General features: G+C 44.2%; 1 protein-coding gene and 1 long non-coding RNA gene across 5 annotated transcripts in view; one reads left to right on the forward strand and one right to left on the reverse strand.

The window, feature by feature from the left end:
* LOC146839642 (uncharacterized) overlaps positions 1-26,384 on the forward strand; it is a 766,602-nt gene that overhangs the window by 566,265 nt on the left and 173,953 nt on the right. For all 4 annotated transcript variants that reach the window (XR_014981114.1, XR_014981115.1, XR_014981116.1 and 1 more), the window contains exons 10-11: positions 2,285-2,392; positions 6,343-6,408. Coding sequence is in view for 1 of the 4 variants with exons in the window: in XM_085651730.1 (XP_085507856.1) it covers positions 2,285-2,392; positions 6,343-6,408 (174 nt within the window). In the remaining 3 variants the exon portion in view is untranslated. The remainder of the gene's footprint in view (positions 1-2,284; positions 2,393-6,342; positions 6,409-26,384) is intronic.
* Positions 1-26,384, reverse strand: part of LOC146839643 (uncharacterized) — a 58,467-nt gene that overhangs the window by 18,611 nt on the left and 13,472 nt on the right. The window contains exon 2 of the long non-coding RNA XR_014981117.1: positions 6,825-7,162. This is a non-coding gene — a long non-coding RNA (uncharacterized LOC146839643). The remainder of the gene's footprint in view (positions 1-6,824; positions 7,163-26,384) is intronic.

Consider the following 26,384-nt stretch of genomic DNA (forward strand, 5'->3'; position numbering starts at 1 on the left):
CGCACGCCACAGTGAGCCATGTGGTTTCAATTATCGTGCCCGTATCTGGGCACGATAATTGAAACCACATGGCGGCGGTGCGGATAACCGACACCAATAGGCCATGGGCGGAGCAATGCGCCCGCCTTTGACCAATTGCGTGCTGTCTTTGTTTAAAAGACGCCCGCAAAGGCCAATAGTGTGGGCCAAAACGAAAAGCACACACACGAGCGTGTGCGATTCCTAGGTCAGTTTTCAAACCCCCTACAAGAGGTCTCGCGCTGCACGAGCAGGGCTACGCACTGCAACGATAGGCGCAAGACCTAAAAAGGTGCCTTTGCCTACGGCAAGATTGTGTAAAAACGTGTGATATTTAAGCAAACAGCTTATTGTAATGATAATGTAAAAGCAAAATACCAATTGTGTCCAAACAGTATATTGTAGGTTGTTGTCAGTCATGTACATTGGCTACACAGACGGTCTTACTCTTTCAACTATCCCCCATTCAACCATGAGAATATGAGAGAAAAAGTGGAGGGGTCTGCCCTGTGAGCTTGTTTTCTGTTCTGAGACTGCTTTAAAGTCCTCAGCTAAGCAGACAAAGGTATTGTTAGAACATGACTTGCAGAAAATCAAACAATTAGCCTTCTTGTGTCATGAATCTCTTTCCTCACAGGACCATATTTTATAAACTAGATCTAGAAGAAGGACTTTGCTCTACCTACTGGAATGTTGTTTTCTCTTATGTCCTTCCTGCAGCTGTTTGTGAAAGGATTGTTCACAAATAAATGCTGTGACCAAAAGTTAATGTCTCGTAAAAAATTGTTTTTTTAAAAAGTCTAGACCACTGGGTGCTGTCTGCTTGTGGTAATATTGCACGAGCATTAGAAACCAGTTCAGGTCTCCTATCACACACTCACTATTCACTATCATTTTGATTTTAAATACTTGTAATCGTGGCAAAGTAGAAGCAAAGAAATTCATTTAAAAATAGACTGCCCAGAGCACACAATTTGGCCGTATTGGATGGAAGGCTGTGAGTAAAAAACATCTCTCCTGATTCTATTGTTTCAAAATAAATACTACGTGTAATTGCACGAAATATAAAGGGAAAAAATACACAACTTCTCACACACCTAGGGGCATATTAACAAGGGCTTTATCTCCGCTTTTTTGGCTTTAAAAGCCAAAGAAGCGGAGATAAAAATATCGCCCTATCAACAACAGGGTGCTAACATCCAAAATCGCATGTTAGCACCCTTTTTTACTACGCTTCACTTTGCATCTCTAATGAGATGCAAAGTGGGCATTCCAGAGCTAAATAATAGGAGAAATGTCGCTAAGCGACATTTCTCCTATTATCAAGCTTCCCGCTAACCCTGTTAGAGACAAAAAAAGCAGCGCTAACCACGGTTAATGCTGCTTTTTTACGTCTGATAATTTTCAGCCTTAGCCATGTAATCCAATGTGAGGTGGATTACATGGCTAATCCACCATGGGCTATCAACAAGGATATCCCTATCCTTGTAGTTTTATCGCTGCATTACCAGCGATAACATCCCAAAATGTCGCTATCGCTGGATTTTTGTTTTGCCTAGGCGGTTAGCGTTGTTAATAACGCGATAAGCAGGCGATATTATCCAGCGATAGCGGGCGTTAAAAAAATTAACGCTAAGCGCCTTTAGCGTTCATTTTCCCTGTTCCTCGTTAATATGCCCCCTAGACATCTGAAGCGCTCTCCATCAGAGAATGTATCCAAACAACATGATGGATGGAATGCTTGGGTTTATATGAGCCCCTGGTGATAGCTCGGGCCACATTTCCGTCCATCGTTTTTCACCCTTCGTGACACTCTAGACAGAGACCCGCCCTATGCAAAGCAGTCCAATAGGCATAGTCCAGCTGAACTGCCGCACCGGGTCCCCTTCAGATGGGAGCACAGGCATCCTCCGACTGGTCCATCCTTCTGAGGCCCTGTCAGTGAGGTGCAGCTGTGGTCCAGCGGCGCTGGGCGCACCGGAGCCACGCCCGAGAAAAATCTTCAAATACAGCATTGTTTATATTACACAGATTCTATTGATTTTAGATTTGTATGGACAGAATAAACTTTTTAAATGACCGATTGAAATGCTTCTTGAGTCACAATGTTTGAATATATTCTGAGAACGCTATATATGGATGAATAGCTAATTGTTCTAGGGCAGATTTTAGAATCATCTGTTCATACTAATGTATGCATATTATCTGAATCGCACACATTTTCGGAGCAGGCTGGTTGTAACATAAAACACATTTCTTTTTTCAGCCCCATCCACTGCGGATGATGGATTCGTCGTAGGTGTGGTACTGGGCGACTTCGGGGTTGCAATACTCATCTGTAGTTGTTTGTGTTACTGCTTCTGCTGCTGCAAAGGTAATCTGCTGCATGTGTATATTGTGTGTGTAAGAGAGGAGAAGTGAAAGTAGAAAGATGCCCTTCCCTTTCCTCTGCCACTGACATAAGGCATCTGATTCGCACGTTTCCACTCCCTGTTCCACACAGGTGCACTCACTGTATCCGGCCCCGAGGCGGACACACCTACCCCACACACTCACTCACACACTGATTCTCACCAAAGACACTGTTTTACTCACCCCCACACACTCGCTCATAGGTTATACAATCAGTGACACCGCTGCATTCAGTCTAGGCACATAACGCAGGCCCCAAGCAGAGTCCCATGAGAAAGACCATCAAAATATGCTTCATCTAAATGGAGACACAAAAATGAAGAGTCACAAGAAGGCGACCTCCATCTTGTCCCGCCATCAAATACTTGACGGGAGTGAGGAGAGGACATGTACTAAATCGCACAAAAGTCTAAAATAAGTTTACATTCATTTTTATAGTTAGGTATCTTTGCCCTCTACATTTCTGAGCATTTTTGTAATCTATGGGGTTCATTTACAAGCCCCTTGCGACACATTTGCACTGCCGGAGTGTCACTTTTGTGATGCTCCGAAGGCGCAAATTACAACATCATATTTACGAGGTCACGCGAAGCTACTTTGAGTGGCTTTGAGTGGCCTCATAAATATGGAGTAAGGCAAAGCAGCACCAGTCGCCGCGTTGCCTTACTCTGTGTCAAGGCGGCATTCCATGGGTGTTGCAGTGGGTATTCCCACACAACTCCCACGGTTTTGACTCATTCCCAGATTTTCAAGGACTTATAAACATGCGAATGCATCAAAATCTTACGCATCCCCAGAGCAGGTGTAACGAGTAGAAATGCTCTAATTTGCTAATTGTTTCCTCTGCAGCACATATAGAATGAATAAATGCAGCTCAGGGTTGTTTTTGTGCAGGACAAATACAATCCTCCAGTCAACGCAGACACACTGGCACCATGAGCCAAGGGTGCCTACATTGGTGCTAGGTAGCTGAAACGGCGCCAGCGCAGTGGGAAAGGACAGGAATGCGCCGTATATAATAAAAACTCCTTTTTAAACAACAAGGGGGACCCAAATAAAGTCTGCCTGGGACCTTGGGAATCAGTTATTCTAAGCAACAATGGTCCCTAGGAAAGGGTGAACAAAACATAAATACAGACCCAGTCAGTGCTGTATTAGTTAAACGTGTCCAGCCGGACAGAGGTTCAATGTTTAATTTTTCAGCAATTCTTGGAGTTATGGACAAGACAATATACTGAGAGTGGGACACAAGCCTGCATTCCACTACAGAAACGTAGAAACATACAAAACATATAGTCTGGGAAACATTTAAGCAAGGCTCAGGCAACGCTCACGGTTTGCTCTTAGGGGAAAAATTCACAGTTATAGGTAAACAAATCGCAAGGAACACCTCTACATGACAAATAGTAACATCATAGTGTATGTATGAGGTGTTTTAGGGTGTCGACGGCGTTTCGATCAAGGAGACAAATGTGTGGATCATCTTCAGGACATTAAAAAAGCATGCCTGAATTAGAGGTGCCTTAAATTACGTGGATTTATACGTCGGTGAATAAGGGTAGCGGGAATGTCCTCAATGGGAGTGGCGGAGGTAGAGGTCGCAATGTAAAGTTAGGAATTTAGCGTAATGCATCAATTGTTGAATCAGAAGAAGAGCCACAGGAGTGTGCTCTGCGGGCGCGATGGCCTTTAGCCGTAGGTTACGGCGTGATGTCTCAGGGGATCAATGTCCGTAGATGCGGGGGAGGATATAATGAAAACGGCGCATTCCTGCCCTTTCCTTTTGACGCAGGGCAGTGCAGTTAAGTGACTTACTGCACTGCATCAGAAACGTGTAAATGAGACCCCCAATTTGTAGCGTCTGTACTTCGTAGCAAAATGCCAGCTGCTTTTTGCTGTTCAGAGACTCTAACCTCTCAGGGTTTTTGGCTTGGCCATTGTCTGTGGGATACCAGCCCAAGTGTAACTTTAGAGTGCGCTAACAGCATTTTGCGGGAAGCCCTAAGATCTGCAACAACAACCCTGTATGCATCGCCCTGCTCCAACCTTGTTCAATTTATGAAAGCACATTAAGAATGAGATTTTTTTTTTTTTTTTAGCTTAGCCTGTATTCCCTCAAGCCCGAATTAATCAAAAGATAATTACTCGGCACTGTTTCTTTACATTTATTACATTTTCATAATTTGATATTGTTTAATCAAATTTCAATGTAAAGTGGATCATTACATAATATTACAAAATTATTCATATTATATTTTATACACTCAAAAACCCAATAACTGCCAATTTCTCAATCATTACAAACCCCACTCAACTCCTACACCTCACACGCATACCATTTATGCATACTCAACCACACAGTCCCCAAGAATACTTAACCACACAACCGGGATATGGTTAGTCTTTCTTCTACAGTTGTTGCATCTTGGCTGGGGAAATCACCAAGCAATCGCGGTCAACACACGCTTCAGTGGAGATATTGATTTTTAACCACCTTCTTCAGGGCCTAAATCACTCTATGTTCATTCCGATATGGACATGGGGTTTGTTCTAGGTACAGCAGAAACATTTTTACATAAGGGTCAGATCCACAATTTACACATTTTTCCAATTATAAAATAATTCAAACATCTGTGTTGTATCACAGATAAGTTTACCAGATCCACCAGATTCCCAGATGCTAATAGTTCATCTCCCTACTCAAAACCACTTCAGTTTCCTCATCAGTGGTCTCCCATATTTGCATGCAGTGTCATAAGTCTAAAAGCCAATCATCTCCACCCTCCATGCCAAGATACCCTACCCTCATCAATCATGCCCCTAACCATGTGCACATAAGGTGCAGTCCATGCATTAAGATATCCACTCACATATGTATCTAATCTGCCACAGCTGATTAAAACCTTATCGTTGAAGCAAGGGTCAGGACAACAAAGGTTTGTGCATTATGCTCAGCCCTGGATACATATACTTTAAACGTAAAATAAGCCACAAAACAAAATTAGATGGCACTTTAACTACAGCCTCTTACAACATTAGTGTTCTATGTAAGATGTGATGTCAGATGTGATGCATATACCAATATGAAGATCTGTTGGATGTTGGTCTCCAGATTACTTTTTAAATAGTTCCTATTCTTAGTTCCCTTCACCAAAGTGCATTTGTTACTGCAAAACAAATCCTACACAGTGCTGAAAAAGGGGGGCTTTCAAAAGTCCCCCCCCGACTCATTATCGATATAGACCCCTGTTAGACCTGACACCCTTAGGATGGTCTTCCCAGATATTTTACCTGCTTGCCTTATATGTTTGCTGATTATTGTTGTTGGCCCTAGGACAATGAGCACTATAACACTGCCAACCACTGCTAAAGTGCATATGCTTCTGCCCTAAAACATGGTTTGATTGACTTATCCAAAACTGGCACATTTAACTTACCTGTAAGTCAGTAGCGCAGTGCAAGACATGTGCCCAGGGCCTGTAAATTAAATACTACTAATGGGATGCAACAGTGCTTGTGACACCAAGTCAAGTAGCTCTTAGGCATGTCTCAGTCCTGCCACTGCAGACCCTAAGCATGCAGTTTACACTGCCATGTCGACTTGGCAATTAAAACCTCTTGCCACGCATAAACTCCTCTTTTATTTCATATAAATTACCCCTAAGGTAGGCCGTAAGTATCCCATAGGGCAAGGTGCTATACAATTAAAAGGAAGGACATGCACGTTTAAGTTTTACATATCCTGGTAGTGAAAAACTCCGAAACTCTTTTTTCACTGCTGAGAGGCCTAACCCTCTGTAAAATGAGTGGGAAAATATTAGGCTGACACCAGGGTAACATATGCTGTCTTATTTGGTTTGGTTAGGTTTGCAACTGATCATTTAACAGTCTCCTCCTCTTTCTTTTTGTCAGGTTGTTGTAAGTGTTCAAGACAACCAGCAGGCAGTGATGCACCTCAAAACACAGAAAGAGCCACAGGTAAATGTTTCTGTCCAACTTAGACCGGATACAAAGTGAAGGGCTGTGAGGGAAAGTCACCGAAGTCATGCATGTCTGGTGCTCAACACCACGTTCTGTTATTTAGTCTTTTTATGAGCGGTGTAGATTGATTATACCTAGTTACACCTCACTAGGTAGACACTTAGGACTTTGATAAAGCATTAGAACTGGTGGGGAACTAGCGACTGAAACCAGATGCAAACACAAGTGAAATAATAACAAAAATCTCTTTGATTCTCTGTTGTGATCTTGTCTTTATCTCACGCAGCGAAGCCTCTAAAAAGTCTTGGGTTTATTATTTTAACATCGGGAACAGGAAATGTAACGGCTGGTAGATTCAAAGGCTCCCTCCATACCCACCCTCATCCGGGTGTTCCCAGTATACAGGCGCATACCTGTCTTAGCCATGCTCGTCCAGGAATATGGCAGGGCAGCTCATGAGGATGGTGGCCTCCTGTCTTTCTCCAGCTGCACCCCGCATCTTCAGCTTCTTTAGCAGCTGTTGTTTCTGCAGTCTTTCTTACTCCTGGGGCTTGCTGCAGTCCCTCTTCCTCTTGCTGGTTGTCTTCTTCTGGAATCAAACCTCAACATCCTTCAGCTGGGTCACGTGGCTCGCTAACTCCTCCAAGTTGAAGGGCCCGCTCTCCTTGTGATAGCCCAGATACAAAGGCTTGTCTGGCACATGTACGGGAAAAGTCAATTCCCTTTCAGCAAACGGGCCTCTTGGAACAGGCTGCAAATAAAGAAGATGGTCAGCTTTAATGAGGATGTAAGGGACATGCCTTTGCTCAACTTCAGTCTCATCCAGCAACCCCCTTTCTGGGTACCCCTCCTCATGACACCCTCTCATAGGTTAACATTGAGAATTCCTTATTTCTTTAATTAACTGTAATTCCTAATTGATAGAAGGTAGAGCTGTCATGTTTAGTACCTATGGAATGGTTATGACAAATCTCTTTAATTGTAGAGTTGATTTTGCAGTAACCATTCAGAAAATATCACTTTTACAAAGTTGGACATTTTCCTACTTTTAGCCATTTGGTGTGTGCTGCCTGTCTCTGATCACTGGCTGGGCTGGGTGACAGTAAAATGTGTGTATTCCCTCTAGACAGTCACACACAAAGGAAGGTTGGGTGTGACTTCATGCATCTTCCTGGGAAGAAGAGAGGGAGGAGCAGGGCACAGTCTCACATTTACACCTGAATAGGCTGTACTCTGTCCACCCATAGGGGGGCACATACCCCCCGTAGTGAGTCTGGAAGGGGGAAGGAAAGATTAACCTGGGTGCACTTCAAAGGCATGACTCAATACACTTCTGGACCTGAAATCAACTTGTCAAGAGAATTCACATCTCAACATCTACTCTTTGGAGTTTTGTCATTTTGATCCTGTTTTATTTATTAAATCTCTAGAGCTATTTTCCTAACTTAGCATGGTGTTTTCACTGTTCTACTGTTTGATGTGTTGCACAAATACTTGACACTGACACATTGCCTCTTAAGTTAAGCCTGGCTGCTCACTGCCAAGCTACCAGATGGTGAGCACAGGATAATTTAGGGTGGGTTGTAACTTACCCTGACTAGGGTTGTGGTTCATGCTTGGACAGGGTGCATACCTCTGCCAACCAGAAGCCCAGATTCTTGCATTGCTGATCAGCGGTGAGGATGGGAATTATGTTTGTGCAGTGCCATACTTTTATTAGTGTACACTAGCAATCCATACCTAAGATCAGTACAAGTTAAAATTCTTCCATAGTTTTTAAATTGACATTTTCCCCCTTTTTCTATAATAAAGAGGCCCTGACCTTTTGTATTATACAATGGATCCTTGCGAAGCTGGAGGACAGGAAATAGAAGAGGAAACTTAAGAGCAAAGCAGATTGAGTCCAGAAGTAATGGTGGCAGCATTCCTGCAGTGTCCACTGGAGAAGAAAGTGTTTGTATACTCAAAACTTCTGGGGGTTGACATTGACAAATGGTTTATCACCTGTGAACTGGTTCTAGGGTTGCACAAGGTTTCTGAGGAGTCCTGGGAGAGTAGCTTGTGGAGGTACATGCCCGTTGTGGGGTGGGACACATTCCTTACACTAGAAGTAGAGGAACAAACACACTACATTCCCATGAAGGCCATTTTAGCCAATAAAGCTTACGAGACAGCCACTAGATCGCTACTCAAACACAGGTGGATTTTCTCGACTACTCTAGCAAGGCACTGAAGGGCTGGGTGAGGGGTAGCAAGGATGATGATTATTCTGGGATGTATAACCTGATTTTGAAGAAGCACATGCTAGATATTTGTTTTCCAGAGATGTGCCAACCCCGGGTGTTGTTAGCACGGTGACTGACCTCAGGAAGCTTGCTGAGGAGGCAGACATCTGGGTCAAGTACCAGAGTGATCAAGAAAGCACCTGGGGGCACTCCCCAAAGGGTGGCCAAGGTTCCCACCATAAAAAGGAGGGGGAGGAGAAAAAAGAAAGAGGGCTTTTAAGGTTCCCAAAACAGTTCACACTGGAAAGAGTTCCATTCCCAATCTGGCTACCAGAAAAACAGCTTCCCTGACAAGCGTCAGGACACGACTCTCAAGCGCTAAGAGTGCTACAAGTATGGGCATTACAAAGTGGATCTCAAGTGCCCCAAAAATGCACAACATCCCACTGGAGGTAAGACACCAGGGAGGGGGGCTGAGTGCAGCGCTGGGAGATGAGTTTGTCCTAGTTAATGAGGGGGCATTCTGAGAGGTTACCCTAGTGTCCCTGGGTGAGGTGGAAATGGTTCAAAAAGTCCACATGCCATCTAATACTGCAAAATATAAGCAGTGCTTTACCATGATTGTAAGGGTGTTGAGGATCTGAGGGACACAGGCACCAGCATGACTATGGTAAGGAGATATCTGGTGACCCCAAAGCAGATTTTATCCAATACATTCTACAAGGTTGTATTAGTAGTAGACAACCGTGAGGGTTGCAGAAGTGCCCAGCCTTGGGGGGCATGAGGCAACAGGCCGAAGTCCAAGCAGACGGTGATACCTCTGGAAATCACCAGATTTACTGGGAGGTCAACCTCCTTTAAAGTCAGCTGTGTATAGGGCAAAATGGAACCTGTTAGTCCCCCAATGCTGCAGGGCCTTACTACTTGTGCTGACTAAGAAAATACCGCCAGCAGGACATGTGGGCCAGGACAAGGCCTTTGACATGCTTGCCCCCACTTTTATTGGCCTCGAATGAAGATTTCCTCAGATACCTTCTGTAGGACTTGTTTGACATGACAGGCCAGAGGGAAGTCAGGGCAGAGGATGAAAGATCCCCTGAATCCCTTGCCTGTCTTTGGCGCCCCCTTTGAAAGGGTGGGCATCAACATTGTTGGGTCCATGGATCCCCAAACATCCGCTGGATTTGGGTTTATCCTGGCTTTAGTGTATCATGCCATACGGTACCCAGAGGTCATCAGTCTGAGGACTGCAGCTGCACCTGCAATGGCTAAGGTCCTAATGGGGATTTTTGCCACAGTGGGTTTCCCCAAGGCAGTGGTGTCTGACAGGGGAATAAACTTCATATCTGCTTATATGCAGTCAATGTGGAAGGATTGTGGAGTAACTTACAAGTTCTCCACCCCCTAAGATCCACAAACCAATGGGCCTCTTGAGAGATTCAACAAGTCCGTTTAAAGGCATGATCAAAAGCCTACCTGAGTATATGAGGCATAAGTGGGATGTTCTCTTACCATGCCTTCTCTTCAGTTACTGAGAGGTGCCGCAGAAGGGGGTTCGCTTCAGCCCCTTTGAACTTCTGAATGGAGATCCTATAAGGGGAATTCTCAGTCTTTTGATGGAAGGGTGGGAGCAAGCTCCCAGAAAACGTCCATGTGATATAGTGAGCTACATGCTGTCCTACAGGAGCCATATTGCCAAGTTGTGAAAGCAAGCTTCTGACAACTAAGTGGCCAGTCAGAAAATGATAAAGCAGAGCTATGCCCAAACTGCCACTCCTGGGAATTGCAGCCAGGGCAGATAGTGAGGGTGATGGAGCCCATGGAGCCCAGGGCCCTCCTAGGCCATTTGGACTGGGCACTATGAGATAGCAAAGAGAAAGGGGGAGGTCATCTACCTCGTGGAGCTCAAGACTCCCACGCACCCCGAGGATGCTGCATATCAACTGTCTCAAACCACACATTGAGAAGTCTGAGGACACCATGTTGCTGGTGACAGATGAAAGAGAGGAAGCGGAGAGGAAACATCTTCCTTAGCTTCCAAGGGGGAGGATGGGTCTGTGGAAGGTGTAAACCTTTCCCCTAACTTGACTCCTAAAAAGGAGAAAAGTGGTCACCAGTTGCTGGGACAAGTATCCTCTCTGTTCTCCCTCAATGCTGAGACTACCATCTGTGCACCCATGATGTGGATATAGTTGGTAGCCTGCCTGTCAAGAATAAAATCGACAGGTTGTCAGATAGAATTAGGGCCAACATCAAAGACAAAATATGGCTGCAACATTTGTACTACTACATCACTGGAACCATAACTAGTCACGGTTAGAACATTAGACAGCTTCCCAAATGATCTCTTCATTCAGTTTTTTTCAAATGAGTATTAATGAAAAACCCAAAAGGGTTGTCTTTTTTTTCTGTCTCTGATTAATTCTGTTGAGCTTTTATCTTTACCAAGATTAGTCATTTTAATTCTGATTCCTTATGTCCTTTTCTATACATTCATACACACCACTAGACCCGATTCAGGCGTGAGTCTCCCGAGTTTTGTAGCCAAATATGGGTTTGTTTTGGCTGTCTCTCGCCCGGCATTGCCTCTACTTCTGTAAAAGTTAATGTGGAAGTACATTTTCTTGATTATGTTTTTTAAATCCAACTTTTTGTTCTTGTAAAATGTTGGCATGCATGATACAATGTTGTACTAGCAGTGCTTGTAATTCTTTTGTAAAGATTGCTGATTTGTGTTCCCCCAACCTCCTTCTGAAGTGCCTACCAGTCTCACCTAAATACCCAAAGCCAGAAGGACATAAAATCAAGTACACTATATTATCACTCCTATAGTTAGTCACCTCTTTCAGCATGAACGCTTATCGATTGTGCTCCTACTTGTCTATAGTGATGGCAGCTTCACATGCATGGCATGTGCCACACCAATGGTTCCCTCTTATGGGTATGCCTCCTTCTATTGATCCTTGAGTCCATCTAGTGTTTTGCTTCATTCGGGTGTGCACTAGTTTACCTCTCTAGTTTCTCCTACATAGGTCTTTCAGTTATCGGCTCCTCCTCAGTGCTGTTACGGATCTTTCAATTAGAGTCAATAGTCTTCCTGATTTTATCATTTATGTTACAATGATATTTCACACATACCAGTCCTTCCACCTTCTTCTTCCTCTCTCCATTTTGAAAATGGGCTTCTAATTATAATGCTTGCCTCTTTTGCCAATTTGGATGGAAGCTGGAAGAATGTAGTGGGGTGTTTCTTGCCATAGTTTTTCGATACAGGGCTTCTTGCAGGCCTTCTTGAGTACCTATAATCCAAATGTCTAGAAATTCTACTTTTTCTGTACCCCTATTTGTTGGAAATCTTTTATTTTGATTGCTGGAAAGGAGCAATCACAAACATTCTTTGCAGCGATCTTCCTTTGTGAAACTGACCCAATTCCTCACATTGTCACAAAAAGGTGCAATATCATTAAATATATGCTTCTCTTCATGAACACCCATGTAGATATTCACTGCAGATGGGAAGCAAGATGCCCCATACTGGGTTCTATCACTTGTTGAAGTGAATCTCCGTTACATTCAAAGATGTTTTTGAAGAGGACAGTTTACGAACATCTGAGGGCCTTACCCTGGGGTCCTCTCCAATGCTTAACAGATCACTTCTATCGCTACTCTTCAAAGTATAATCATATAGAGCACTTTAACATCCAGTTTCAGTAGCATCTCAGGCTCCATACAGTAAGATAAATTCTCAACCTTCTCAATCATGTTCCCAGTGTCTCTGATGTATGACTTAATGGTTTTAACTAAAGGACATAAAAATGTATTAGAGAGACGTTCTGTGACTGAAATTAGAGGACACAGAGAGGATCTTTCTCATTTTTATATGTCTTGGGGACACCATAAAAAGCTGGGTCAACTGGATTCTTTTTATGCAGATATTCAAACTCATGTTTGCATATCCAGCCCTTCTCCACAGCATTAAATGTTACATCAGCAATCTTCCTCTTTAATGTCATGAGGGCATCGCTCCTTCCTTTTTGTAGTGTTCAGGGATGACTAAAGTATGATTCACTTTTTCTACATAGCAGTCAGAATTCATAAGCATAATGCCTCCACCCTAGTCACACGGTTTTATAGTGATATTGCGATTTTCCTGTAGCTTTTTAAGAAAAGCCCTTTCCCTGCTGTTAGGTTTGGTGCAACATTAGATATATATTTTATCACCTCTTTCAATGAGCACTGTCTTTGGCCCCAACATGTCCGGCATGAACTTTGACACAACACCTAGAGACATTTTTCTCTCCCACTCTCCCCTGGTTGTTATACATAAATAATTGTTTTACTCTTACCTTTCTAAGACAGGTGTGCACATCATTATTAAGCTGGAAAATGTTTTTTGGGCTAGCTAGAAACGAAAGGCCTTTTGATAGTAGTTGGTTATCCTCCTCATTGGTCCTTACTTATGAGATGTTAAAAATCGGGAAGGTGCTTGGGGGTAGCTTACAGCTAACCTCTTTATCTAAGGTCTCCAGTACTGTTGTCTGCATGTCTTTAGGTAGTGGTGTTGTGGATCCTGTTAGTAGAACATCTCTCTGTCTTAAATCTAGAGCCTGTTCCATCCCCTTCCCTCCCCTCTGTGAAAATCCAAAAAAGGATAGAATTACTGAGATTGGTCTGGTAAATCAGATCTAGTTGGTTCTTGAGTTTTAGTCAGGATTTCTGCCTGCTGATTGTTGAGTTTATTCCTTCAGAATCTGATGAGTCACTATGTTTCTCAGTCTCCATAGGTTAGTACCAATTCCAGAACAATCCTCATTGATACTTTGATAGTAATTCTTTGTGAAATACGGATATATTTTCTCTTGGGAATAGAACTTTATGTCAATTTTTTACTTGTCAGTTTTTTCCTCATCAGATATTCCGCAAAGCTGTTAAGCTCTGAATTAACCTCTTCAAGCTTTTTCTTGGCTTTGCCCACTGCATTCAAACTTTTACGTTTTTATTTATTTAAATTAACCACTACTTCCTTGGCTGTTCCCACAATTAAAATCCTCTAGTCTCTTGAACAGTGACTGGAGATCTGAGCACATTTTTCTAAAACGTATTGTAATTATACAAATAAGTTCGATACGTTCCTTGCCCTCAAGCCTAATGATAGTATTCCCACTCTACAATATCCCTTTATAGTGTAGTATTCTGTTCTTTCAACATTTGTCTCAACATTCTATAACTTCAGCCACTCACTGTTACCCGCATTTGTTATTACAATGTTTTTTCTGAGGTAGAAGACGTACCTTGCAATTTGCTAAATTCTTCACCTGTTGATCCAAATGTATTTAAGACTAACCCTGGGCGTAGTTCGCAAAGTAGCACTTCGCGAAGCTACGCAAAGTGCAGTTCGCACTACACGAGCTACGCGTAGCACTTCGCGAACTGCGTAGTACCTTGTTCGCACTGTGCCAGATGTCATTTTCAATGATTGCACAGTGCGGACAAGCAACCGGCACTGTGCAATCATTGGAAATGGCATCTTGCACAGTGCGAGCTGTAGTTTTCTGCTGCTCGAGTAGATTGTTACTCGAGCGGCAGCTTTCTCAACGCGAACTGGTAGTTTCTCATCGCGAGCGGTCGCGAGCATACGCGACCACTCGAAATGAGAAATCTGACCTCCTCGCGTTGGGAATCTCGCCAGGAGGTTTATTTCCCATGCTCGCGATCGCCAACTTGATGTTGCTGATCGCGAACAAGGAAAAAGTCTCGTCGGGATGTCATTTTGCTTGCTCGCGGTCGCCAATTTGACGTTGAGGACCGCGAGCAAGCAAAAAATGACCGCAGCACTACGCAACACTACGCTACGCGTGTTCGCACTGTGCTACGTGCAATTCGCGTAGTGCGAAGTAGCGCGAACTTCACAAACTACGTGAGCGTAGCGTAGTGCTTTGCCCAGGCTTATTTAACACCTTTAATTCTGGGTGTAGTATGGATATAGGAAAGCAATAAACACTTGCCAAATCCTCCAAATAGATCTTTGATGTGAACAAATACAGCAAGGCAGGAGAGAAGGAAATAAATTAGAAAAATAGTACGATGATGTTAGTATAAATAGTGCATAGTACCAACCAACTGGTGGCTCTTAAAGCACAGAAGAAGCACCACTTTAAGAAACGCTACATCCTAATGAAGTAACAGTCCACTTACACTGTTAGCTACCCTCCCAATCACCAGCTTCTCCACCAGAGTATATCAGAGCCTACTAAATATACTCCTTCTATGTTAACTATCCATGGAGATCTCATGTCTGATGGGCGGCTAGGAAGATACTAGTAATGGAGAATCTTCCCAACACGGCAGACCCTCTGTCCTCACCTCTTATAGTATAGCTCCTCTATAAAGCGTACCCCATGGTGGACATGCTACGAATGGGATTTTCTCCAGCTGCTGGCCGCTGCACCACATTCTCTCCCTAAGTACGAAAGCTTTGGACACCAGAGGGGTAAAATTTACTATTCCCACTCCAGTCTGTACCACAGTAGAAAAATTATTCCAGTTCAAACACATAACATATTTCAGTATCTCTATTAATTGACCAAAAATATAAAACTATAATATAAACATTTTATATATCAATTTAAAAGAAAATAATTAATAAATATAATAATTATTTTAAAATGCTGTATTTAATTATTAATTTAATTATAATTCCATATTATACTCCCACAAACCTAGCAACACATTATTTTTAAAATAAAAATAACACAATGAACATATTAAATAATATATAAAATCATTATTAATAAAGGATAAGAAATGTTAATTAAATATAAATAAATAACCTAGCATCCTATTCCTCTTCAAACACAACCACCCAAAATATAATTATTAAATAATGTACGTAATTATTCATTATTAATAAATTAAATATGGAATTAAAAAGTAATAATTCATTGATAATTCATTATTACTTGAATAACTTTCCACCTAATGCCCCCACAAACATTTACATATTTCATAGTACATTAATAACTACTGCTTAATTAACTTCACTTCCTATAACCCAAACAAATGCAAAAACACACAGCAAAGTGTCTCAAAAAAATATATAATTACACAATTTAAATAGTCAATTATAATAAATAATTAATTAACAATGAATGAATCATTAGTTAATTAACTTCCCACCCTATAACCCTACTAGCCAAACAACCTGCACCTAAAATATCACTTAAACAATAAAATAATTTCACAATTTTCATAATTAATACTTATCGAATAAATAATTAATAGTTATCAAAACTGAACTCATAATTAATTATACTTAATTACCTTTGCTCCGGCCCATTTTAGTATCTCGCAATTATCTACTAGAACCCACTCTGGTCGGATGGAACTTTTTACTTGCCCAATAGCGTGGAGGGAATAAACACAATTATCAAAAATACTGTCCACAATCTATCATAATTAAGGACTCGAGACTTAATCTCTTGGCTCTCTGGCTTTTATTATCAGCATAAAGATTTGCAGATACAAAGTCCTCAATACGAGGCACAACAAGTACATAGGCACTAACACAAATGCTACTCTACGAAGAATCCGCATACGGCTAAAAATAACTAAAAGCACAATCTCTAAAAGCATGAGGTAGAAAACTACCAAGCCAATGTCGATATTAGGGACACTGGACCATACCATCTCTGTCCCTACTCTGTACTAGATGACATCCCTACTTAGCAATCCCTTGAGACCCTCAATCGAAAGGTGTCAGAGTGAAACTTCCTAAGAAGTCTTCACTTAGAGAGCTTGATCTAAGTTGCCCCCTCTAGCTCTTCGCCTACCCTTCTCTGCTCTGGGCTGCTCTGATCTGCTGTCCACCCTCGGGGCGCTTTCCCTAATACAGAACCCCAAGTCTCGGAACACGCCCTTTGCGCCTCCTCTTCTGCGGGGTCGACTTTCAGTAATTTTCCACAGAGCGCTGTCCAGTTCCATCGTCCATCGCTTGGCCTTGAGTTCCAGACGCCATCCGCACTAGGAGTTACGATTGGCACATTCCAATGCACTCCCATGTCTGGCTTTTACTACATAAGTCAATTCATGAACAAAGAGCTTCTCTACTAACGAGCAACTGTCCTTGCACCTGGGGTGAGATCATGCAAGGCAGACATACTTCACATCTTTTAACTTGCAATTTACTACAGCCTAAAACCTCTACTGGAATAAATCCTTTTTGGCCTATTGCCCTTGGCTAACATAAGAAAATACCAGGCCTTTCGCCTCAACGATATATGCGAATTCTGGCCATTACTTCGGTTACACAAGCATGTCTAAATCACAGTATTGACATTTACGTCTTTCTTTCATGTGTGGTCAAACTAAACAGTCTACAGACACGAATTCTAATCTACACGTTTTAACATCACATTGTTCAAAGGACTAAGCTCTATGCATTTCTCTAATATATACACAATATGCTTGTACATAGCTAACACTTCTATTGAAATCGATATAAGTCATACAATTCTTTAATACATTGCACACAAAATACCTGAGTACACATTTGATTATATGCGGGTGCCGACTAACAGTGAATATAACGCACCCCTACGATTTTCAACCTTTAAGCGCTACATCAGTTCCCCCCTTTGATGACATCTGTCATCACACCATTACAATCTTCTTCTTTGGAACTGATTTAAACAGTGCTGGTCATGACTCTGCCATGCCGAACTCCCTCCATTCTCTTAAGACTCTCATATTGCTGCTCCTGAAACTTCGCCATTCTTTTCTCGTTTGCTCTAAGAGCTCTTTCAACCTTACCTCCTTGATACCACTTCCACGCTTTCACGAATCCCCACAAACAAATCACACAAACAACCGCAATGATAATTGGCTTCAACACTGATCCAAGAAATCCTCTTCCCAAATTTGCAAACCATGTTCCCACTCTTCCAAATCCTTGTCCAATCTTTTCCCATACATTCTCCTCTGTCAAGTCCATAATCTCCTTGTGAATAGTTGTGATGTTATCTATGTACTTCCCTATCTCCTTCGTGTTGTCTGGAATATATGTGCAGCATTCTTGAACCTTCAATAATTTGCAGACTCCGCCTTCTTTGGCTAATAATACATCTAACGCAAGGCGATTCTGCATAACCATATTTCGTATCGACAACATCTCTCCAGCCACCAACAACAAAGACCTCGCCGTGTTCATAGACAACTCATCAACTACAGTCGCCAACCTCCTGATCTTCACATCATTCAACACCACACCCATACTAGGTATCATTGCTCCGTATATGTCCCCAATCACTGCATCTGTGTTTGCAGCCCTACGTCTTCTAGAATGTTGTCTTGTTTCTAACAACTCCAAGTCCTCTGTATGATAAATCTTCGGGAATATGATAGACAAATAGCATATGCCATACCAATTTGCGGGTAGCCTGACATAAGCGTTCTTCCCACATACATAATACACTGTCGGAATCACTTCTACTGGACCTTGCATAAAACCCTTAACAGAAGCGTCCAGAGTGAAAGTCTGTGAACAGGTGCTATGTCCTACTGCAACCTTCTCCGTGGCCGATTGAGGCCGTCCAATACACAAATTCCCTCTCTGCACTTCATCTAACGCTATTGGTCCATAACTTCCCTTAGACTTGTGAGCCTTCTCCTCCGCTGTCCAATCTACTGGACTATCTCCGGTGTGTCGTGTCTGGGTCAACTTTCTATACCTGTCCTCTACTTGATCAATGAATTTCTTCTCCGTCTCAGATAACGCACATGTCAGGTTATTCCTGTGAGCATGCGCCGTATCCAACTTCACAGCCGGTCTAAAATACTTCAGGAGTCTGTCCTCTTTCTTATAATAATCGTATTTATTCAAATGCTTGATTGCTGGAACTTCAGGAAGTACTGTGTCGAAATTTGAAAAGAAATACTCGAACTGCCTCCTGTCATAAAATAGACTCAGCAATAAACTGCAAGAAATCCCATATGTCAATGGGAGATGATGATACTTGATACCTTCATCCACTGAAGCAGGCAACTGCATACACACATAACAGTCCTTCACATCCATCGCATCAACATATTCATACAATAACTTTGCATACGCATTAAGCTTAAAATCACCCTTCGACAAATCCATGTGGAGTCTGCGATCCTCACTTAACTTTGACGTTCCCTGTTCCCTGATACTGACACCTCTCTGCCCTGGGGTAATAGGTGTAGGTGCTCCCTGAACCTTCCCCTCCTGCCTGTGAGCCACCATGTATGAACTTATCACTACTGCAAATATAGTAACTACCACAACCCCTATCAATTTAGCCCTACGATGTGTGTTTGCAGGATCTGCCATCTTCGGGATATTCTCAATGTCCAATGCAGTTTCTGAAATGGTAAGTCTCTTTCTCATTAATGTCTCTTTCGTGAACTTAGGCAAACCCTCCCTAACTGTTCTTCGTTCTATAACGGAAAAATCCCTAAATTTGTTCTTCTTCCGCTCGGGTCTAGGTTATCTTCTTCCCTGCTTGCAACCCTCCCAAATCAATCCAACATAACTGCCGGTCCCAACAGTTCCAGGACTCCCTGCAATATTTCGAGCTTAAGAATGATCAGTTCTTGTGGGTCTGGCACAGTAGTGAACGTCGGGAACTCTAGATTGTCCAAGATCATACCTCGAATGACGCTCAGGAAAGGTGGACTCGGAATGTGGATCGTTAGAATTCCTTCGATCTCCAGTCCCGGAACTTTCAGTAACACTTCCACTCTCTGGAGCGGGACACTGTTGACCAATGTCATCGACCTCAATCTTCCCGTGCTCGGTAACCCTGGCATCAGTCACTGGATATGTCCACTCTGGTGAAGCGTACTTCCGACTTGGCACTCTAGTTCTCTTGGATCTTCTCACACCACTTTGAGGATACTCCTCGTCACCTGATTCGTCTTCTGGTTCTTCCGAAACTGGTGCGAGATCTGTGTCCGGTACCAACTTCAGGTTCACCCGTTTCTGTCTGGCGGGCCAAACCCTGTCTACTTCTGTGGCACCTCCGGTCTTCCCCTCGATACCCTGTGCACTGACCTCCTCCTCTTCGGCAGAACTCGATTCCGTACTACCCACTGCACCTCTTGCTCCTTCGCCTGTTTCTGGGTCAGTACTTCTTTCACGTCCTTCCTCAGCTCGATTCAGTGCACCATCAGCCGCTTCAGCAACCCTTACAGCTTGACTGGCCCTCTCAGGTAGCTCTGTCGGCTCAGCTGGGACTTCGTTCTCGAGAGGGGCTGTATCTTCTAAGGGTTCTGGGACTCTGTGGGTATGGGAAGCATGCACCAAGTTCGGTAAACCTCCACACTTAACGGCTGTGTTCGTGACGAGGATCACTTGAAACGGGCCGCGCCACCTTGCATCCAAGCAACTCTTCCTCACGTGCTTGCGGACTAAGACCCAATCGCCTGGGCATAAGTCGTGGCACAGGTCACTCGCAGCTGGAACCGTTGCTGTCTGCACCTGCTGAGACACAGAACGGACCACGTCAGCAAGACCTTTACAATAGTCCAGGATCATATCATCAGTGATATTTATCAGTGCTGTAGCGGGTATTGCAGGCAAACGCATCGCTCTTCCCATGAGGATTTCATGGGGTGACAACCCAGTCCTCTTATCAGGCACGCTTCGAAGGCTCATAAGAACCAAGGGTAATGCATCAGGCCATTTCAGTGACGTAGACGAACACACTTTCGCCATCCGAGCCTTCAGAGTTCCATTTACCTGCTCCACTATCCCTGAAGCTTCCGGTCTATAGCTACAATGTAACCTCTGATCTACATTCAAGGCAGCACAAAGCAACTTCATAACTTCGCTGTGGAAGTGAGTTCCTCTGTCCGATTCAAAGGACGTCGGGAACCCGTACCTTGGAATGAGTTCTCTCAATAGTAGTTTTGCTACCGTGAGTGTGTCACATCTGCGTGTAGGGTATGCCTCCACCCACCTGGAAAAGACACATACTATCACTAATATGTACCTCAACCCATTACACTTCGGCATTTCAACAAAATCCAGCTGCATCCTATTGAAAGGTCCCCCTGACCTCCCTATGTGACTCAATGTCACAGCTGTCCTCTTTCCTACATTCATCTGTTGACAAGTGACACACCTCTGGCACACGGTTTAAGCCACTGACCGAAACTTTGGGTTGTACCATGTCTGACGAAACACTCTCATCATTGCGTCCCTACCTAAATGTACAGCACCATGTATCAGCCTCGCCATGGGGTTCAACAAACTTTCCGGCAACACTGCTCGTCCATCATTCGAAACCCATATATCCACCTCTCCTTTCTCACATCCAGCTCGTATCCAACTGTCTCGCTCCTGATCAGAAACCCCTTCCTGAAGCTGCTTCAGTTCCTCCCATGAGTCTGCCATTGCTAACATTTGATCATACACCAATTCCTCCTCCGTTTCTTCAATGTGAGTCTCCGTAAAATTGCATCCCTGCTCTGCACAAAACCGAGCTACTTCATCAGCATAATTATTACCCAACGAAACAAAATCATTTCCCTTCGTGTGTGCAGCACATTTAACAACGGCAATTTCATCAGGACCTTGCAATGCTTCAAGCAATTTTCGTACATGGTCACCATTTCTTATAGGAGAACCTGAAGACGTCATAAACCCTCTCTGGGACCATAGCTGTCCGAAGTCATGAACCACACCAAACCCATACTGGCTGTCCGTGTAAATAGTTACACGGATCTTCTCGGCTGCCAAACAGGCACGAGTCAAGGCAATGAGCTCAGCCACCTGCGCGGAGTGTACTCCTTCTAAACAAGCGGCTTCAACCACACCCGTGATGGTGCATACAGCAAAAGCTGCTCTCAATCGACCGACACTGTCTTTTAAACATGAACCGTCCACAAAGAAAATCTCATCTGACACTGGGAGCGGTTCATCGACAATGTCAGGTCTCGGTTTGGTGCATAGTTCCGTAACGTCGAGACAATCATGGTCCTCACAATCTCCATTATCATCTATATTTGGAACAGGTAACAATGTAGCAGGATTTAAAACAGCACACCTCTTCAATGTCACATTATCGGCTGCAAGGATAACTTGCTCATAACGAGTCAGCCTATTATTCGTGAGGTGCTGTGTTTTAGTCCTAGTCATCAACAATTCAACAGAATGTGGCACATGTACAGTAAGAGGATGACCCATCACAATGCTCTCACATCTCTCGATGCTGACACCTGTTGCCGCAACGGATCTGAGACATCCGGGCAACGCAGAAGCTACTGGATCTAAAGTAGCTGAGAAATAGGCAACTGGTCTACGGACACCTCCATGATTCTGAGTTAACACTGCTAATGCGCAACCTTCCCTTTCGCAGCAGAACAATGCAAATGCCTTGTTGTAATCCGGCATTCCCAACGCAGGAGCGCTACATAAGGCTTCTCTCAGCCTCAGAAATGATTTCAAACAGTCGTCGTCCCATTGTACCGGATCACTTACATCCTTTCGCGTCAGCCGCTGTAAAGGCTTCGCTTCAAAGGAAAAGTTTGGGATCCACTGGCGGCAATAGCCCACCATTCCCAAAAACATTCTAACCTCCCTCTGCGTCGAGGGAACTGACATTCTCAGAATCGCATCAATGCGATCTGGAGACACCTTCCTTTTACCCTTCTCGATTCTGTGCCCCAAATACTGTACCTCAGGTAAACAGTATTGCAGCTTGTTTGGAGACACCTTGTGACCATTCTCTCCCAGAAAGTTCAGCAGCGCAATGGTATCGGTTCTGCAAGCGTCTTCTGTCTCCGACGCAACGAGCAGATCATCAATATATTGCACTAAAACAGAGTTTCGTGGCAACACAAGACTTTCAAGATTTCTCTTTAGCAGCTGATTAAAAATCGATGGGCTCTCCGTATACCCCTGTGGGATACGACACCACGTTAATACACGATTTTCTAGTCTAAATGCAAAAAGAAATCTGCTCTCTTCATGTAGGGGAATCGAAAAAAATGCCTGACACAAGTCAATCACTGTGAACCATTCAGCTTCACATGGGATCTGGAACAGTATCACAGATGGATTCGGTACCACTGGACAACATGGAACGACTATGTCGTTTATTTTCCGCAGGTCTTGCACTATCCTGAACTTCCAACTTGGTTTCTGCAGTCCCATAATGGGCGAGTTACATGGACTACCCATGATCTCCACCAGTATTCCCTGCCTAATCATAGACTCGATCACAGGTTTGATCCCAGCAATCGTTTCAGGGGATAATTTATACTGAGGTGTTCTCGGGAATTCCACGTTCGGCTTAACCTGTATCTTCACCGGTTCCACTCCCCTGACTAAGCCAATCTCCTCTCCACTTAGGTCCCACACGTCGGTCGATACTGACTCCCTCAAATCCTGTGGAAGCTCCTCCACGGTCAAAGCTGGGTACATTTCCACACACACCCGCTGGTTTGCAACCTTAAAGGTCGCATCATCATCCCTTGTCTGCACCTCTACTCCCTTCGGGGTACAGTAGATTGTGCAATTGAGCTTGCACAATAAGTCTCTTCCCAACAAACAAACAGGACTAGAATCGCACACCACAAACTGATGTCGATCCCTAAAGCTTCCTATCCTGACTGGAATCGGTTCTGTCAAGGGGCTAACTAGCCTCTTATTCGCCACTCCAACCACTTGTATGCTTTCTCCAGAAAGGGCTACACCCGGAACTACTGCTGATCTTATAGTTGACCTGGTAGCCCCCGTATCAACCAAAAAGGTAGTAGGGTGTCCATCGAGTTCTGCTTCCACAAAGGGTCCTCTCTGATCTACTTCTAAAATGGCCCTAAGTAGGCAGTCATCCTCCTGGCCTAAACTCAACCGGGCCAGCAAATCCACATCCTTCTCCTCACTTACTTCAAACATGGGCATCTGTAAATAAGTTCGAGCTCCCTGCTGTATGTTCTGTATTCTGGGTGGCTGGGGAACCTGCACTTGCGAGATGCCGGTCCCCCCTTGCATCATTCTCGGTACAGTCACCATCTGTACCTGTTCCGCCCCAGGGACCTGACTCATTCCTCCCTCTATCTGTGGCTGATTATAGGGGTTCAAGGGACACTCGCGCCTCCAGTGTCCCACCTGATGACACTGGTGACAAGCTGTCGTCTTTTTCAGTATTGCTACATCTATGCCTGTCCTAGGGTCTACGGGCCTCGGCCTTCCCTGACCCTGCACGTTCTGATTCCCTGTCTGGTAGTTTCCCTGTCTCCTTACCACTGGACCCCCATTCGGCGGTCCCTGGGCAGCTTGCATCTGAATGAGCAATAGGTTATCTTTCATCTTCTTATGCTTCGACTCAATCTCATCCGTGCAGTACCTGGCGTACCGCAAGATCTCATCTACGAGCTTATTCTGCCAACAGATCAAATGCTGCTGTATCATGAGACTAACCTCGGGCTTCAAACCCAGCACGAACTTAGAAACAAACTGTCCCATATCTTTCGTCTCCAGCTCGTCTAGGCCACTATACTGCTTAAAAGCTTTCAAAAGTCTCTCATAAAACTCATGTACTGTCTCCTTTGGTTCCTGCACCGTCCTGTCTATTTTCACCCAATCAATATCTTGGGGTGAAACCTTCGATTTCAACCAGGTAATTACTTTCTCATACAGCCTCATCACCGCTGGCGACGGACCATTTGTAATCATATTCCTCTCAGGCTCATAGTCCGGCCAATCAACAGCAATTTTACATGCGTTCCACAAATCTCCCGGAACCACAATATCGAATAAGGTATTTAGGTCTATCCACAACACCTTCGAAATCTTAACAAAACGCTCAACCTGCTTGTACCACTCTGCAGGCTTCTCCCTGAGCCTGGGAAAATCATTCGTAAATGATGCCAAATCCCCCCTGCTCCATGGTACATGCACATATCCCCCATTCGCCACTTCCCTCAGGGGAAAGGTCTTTGCTAGTAACAACCCTTCACCCGGGGTCCCTCCTTCCGCTCCCCTTGAGGTCTTTTTCTTAGACCACTTCTCTTCCCATTTATCCAGCGTCAGCCATGGCCGCATGGCTAGAACCAGTTCTCTGACATGTGACCTCAATCCAACAACCCTCTTCTCCTCCAACTCTCGCTCAGTATAGTGCATCCTATGACTTCCTTGCAACACCCTAGTTTTGGTTAAATCCACCTCATATTCCTTCGCCAATCCCCTCAATTTCTCGTGTGCCATTCGTGCTTTCCGCGTCACATCTTTCGCCACGAAAAACAGTTCATCCGGATTGTAAGATACTATTCTCTCAAGAGGCAGACTTCCATATATAATTTCGTCTACCTCTGCCTTGAGTCTTACTATGTCTATCAACCCTGCCTTCAAGGCTCCTTTCAACACCTGACAACTTGCTCCACGTCCCTCATCATATTCGCATTCTGGTTCCTTCTCTCTCCTCTCTTCTGGTGTTTCTATGGGAGCAGAATAACTCTTAAAGTTATCTTGAGCTCTCTCCGATTGGACCACATTAGGGTTCAGGTGCCTTTCTGACGGTACCCATGACCGTAAATCTGATCTCGATTCCATCAGATTTCTCGGTCTCACCGGTCTCCGTTCCTCTTCACCCCTAGATGTGTCCGATACCGCTGCCAATGTTGTACTCCATTGTACAGGGCTTGGAGGTCGGGCCGTTGCCCCTTCCAACCCACTTTCCTCACTTTCTCTCCTTGTTCTTTCTGCCACTCGTTCAGACCTCTCACTTTCCTCTGATTCCGGACTGTATATCGACACAATCGGTCCAATGGTGACCGGTACCCTCAATGCATCCGGTAACCTCATCTCTCTTTCAATCCTCCCACTAGCCTCAGACTGACCCTTTGAACTCGCTGTTTCAAACGAAACCAACCCTTCCACTCGGGTCTCGGGTTGGATTGTTACCCTTCTAGTTTCTCCCCTCTCACCCCACCTATCCTCCACTTCGTCTGGATTATAAGGAGGTGGTCTCTCGTCTAACAGTCTTTGCAATACCCCATCGTCGGAGTCACTCTCCTCATCCTGTGCTTTCACATGCCTCATCCCCGTCGAGTCTATCAGCAAGGGATACAGTTTCTCTTCCTCAATTGTCTGCACTCTCCATCTTTTCTCCGCTGCGTCCCACTTGGCATCCTGAAATGCCCTAATCGACTTCCTCATCCTCTCCTGACTTCTTCCCTTTTCCTTATCATGCGCCGCTCTAATCCACGCTTGTAATGCTTCGAACTGTGCCGGTCTTGGCAAGGGTCTTAAGGACCCCATCACCGTCTTCAGTTGGTACAGCACCGCTAGTCTAAATGAGCCATACCTCGGGAAAGCTAGTTCCCCTTCACCTCGTGTAATCTTGTGCCAATTCTCAATCCAGACTATAGTATGTAACCCCACATTCTTTGCCATGTAATGTGCTGGGGTGTCCTCGGGAGGGGCTTCTTCTCCCTCTCGCACAACCACATGCTTATCGCCTCTACACAATTCTCGCAAAACTCTAAGACACTTCATGACGAGCGAATTCGATCTCGCGCTCTGTTTACTTCTTGTTCTTAAATCCTCCAATAACAGCGCGACTCACACCAACCGGCCTATCACAGCGCGACACTCTCTGACGTCACCTTCCTCCGTTCGCAGCAGTTCCCTTCTCCAAACACGTTCACGCCCTTTCATACACTGAAATAACTGATTAAGTTACTTATCTGGCTGTCCGTCCACAGCCTCTGACTGTTCGT

This window comes from Triturus cristatus, chromosome 4_1, assembly GCF_964204655.1.
Source record: "Triturus cristatus chromosome 4_1, aTriCri1.1, whole genome shotgun sequence".
NCBI classification, from domain to species: Eukaryota; Metazoa; Chordata; class Amphibia; order Caudata; family Salamandridae; genus Triturus; species Triturus cristatus.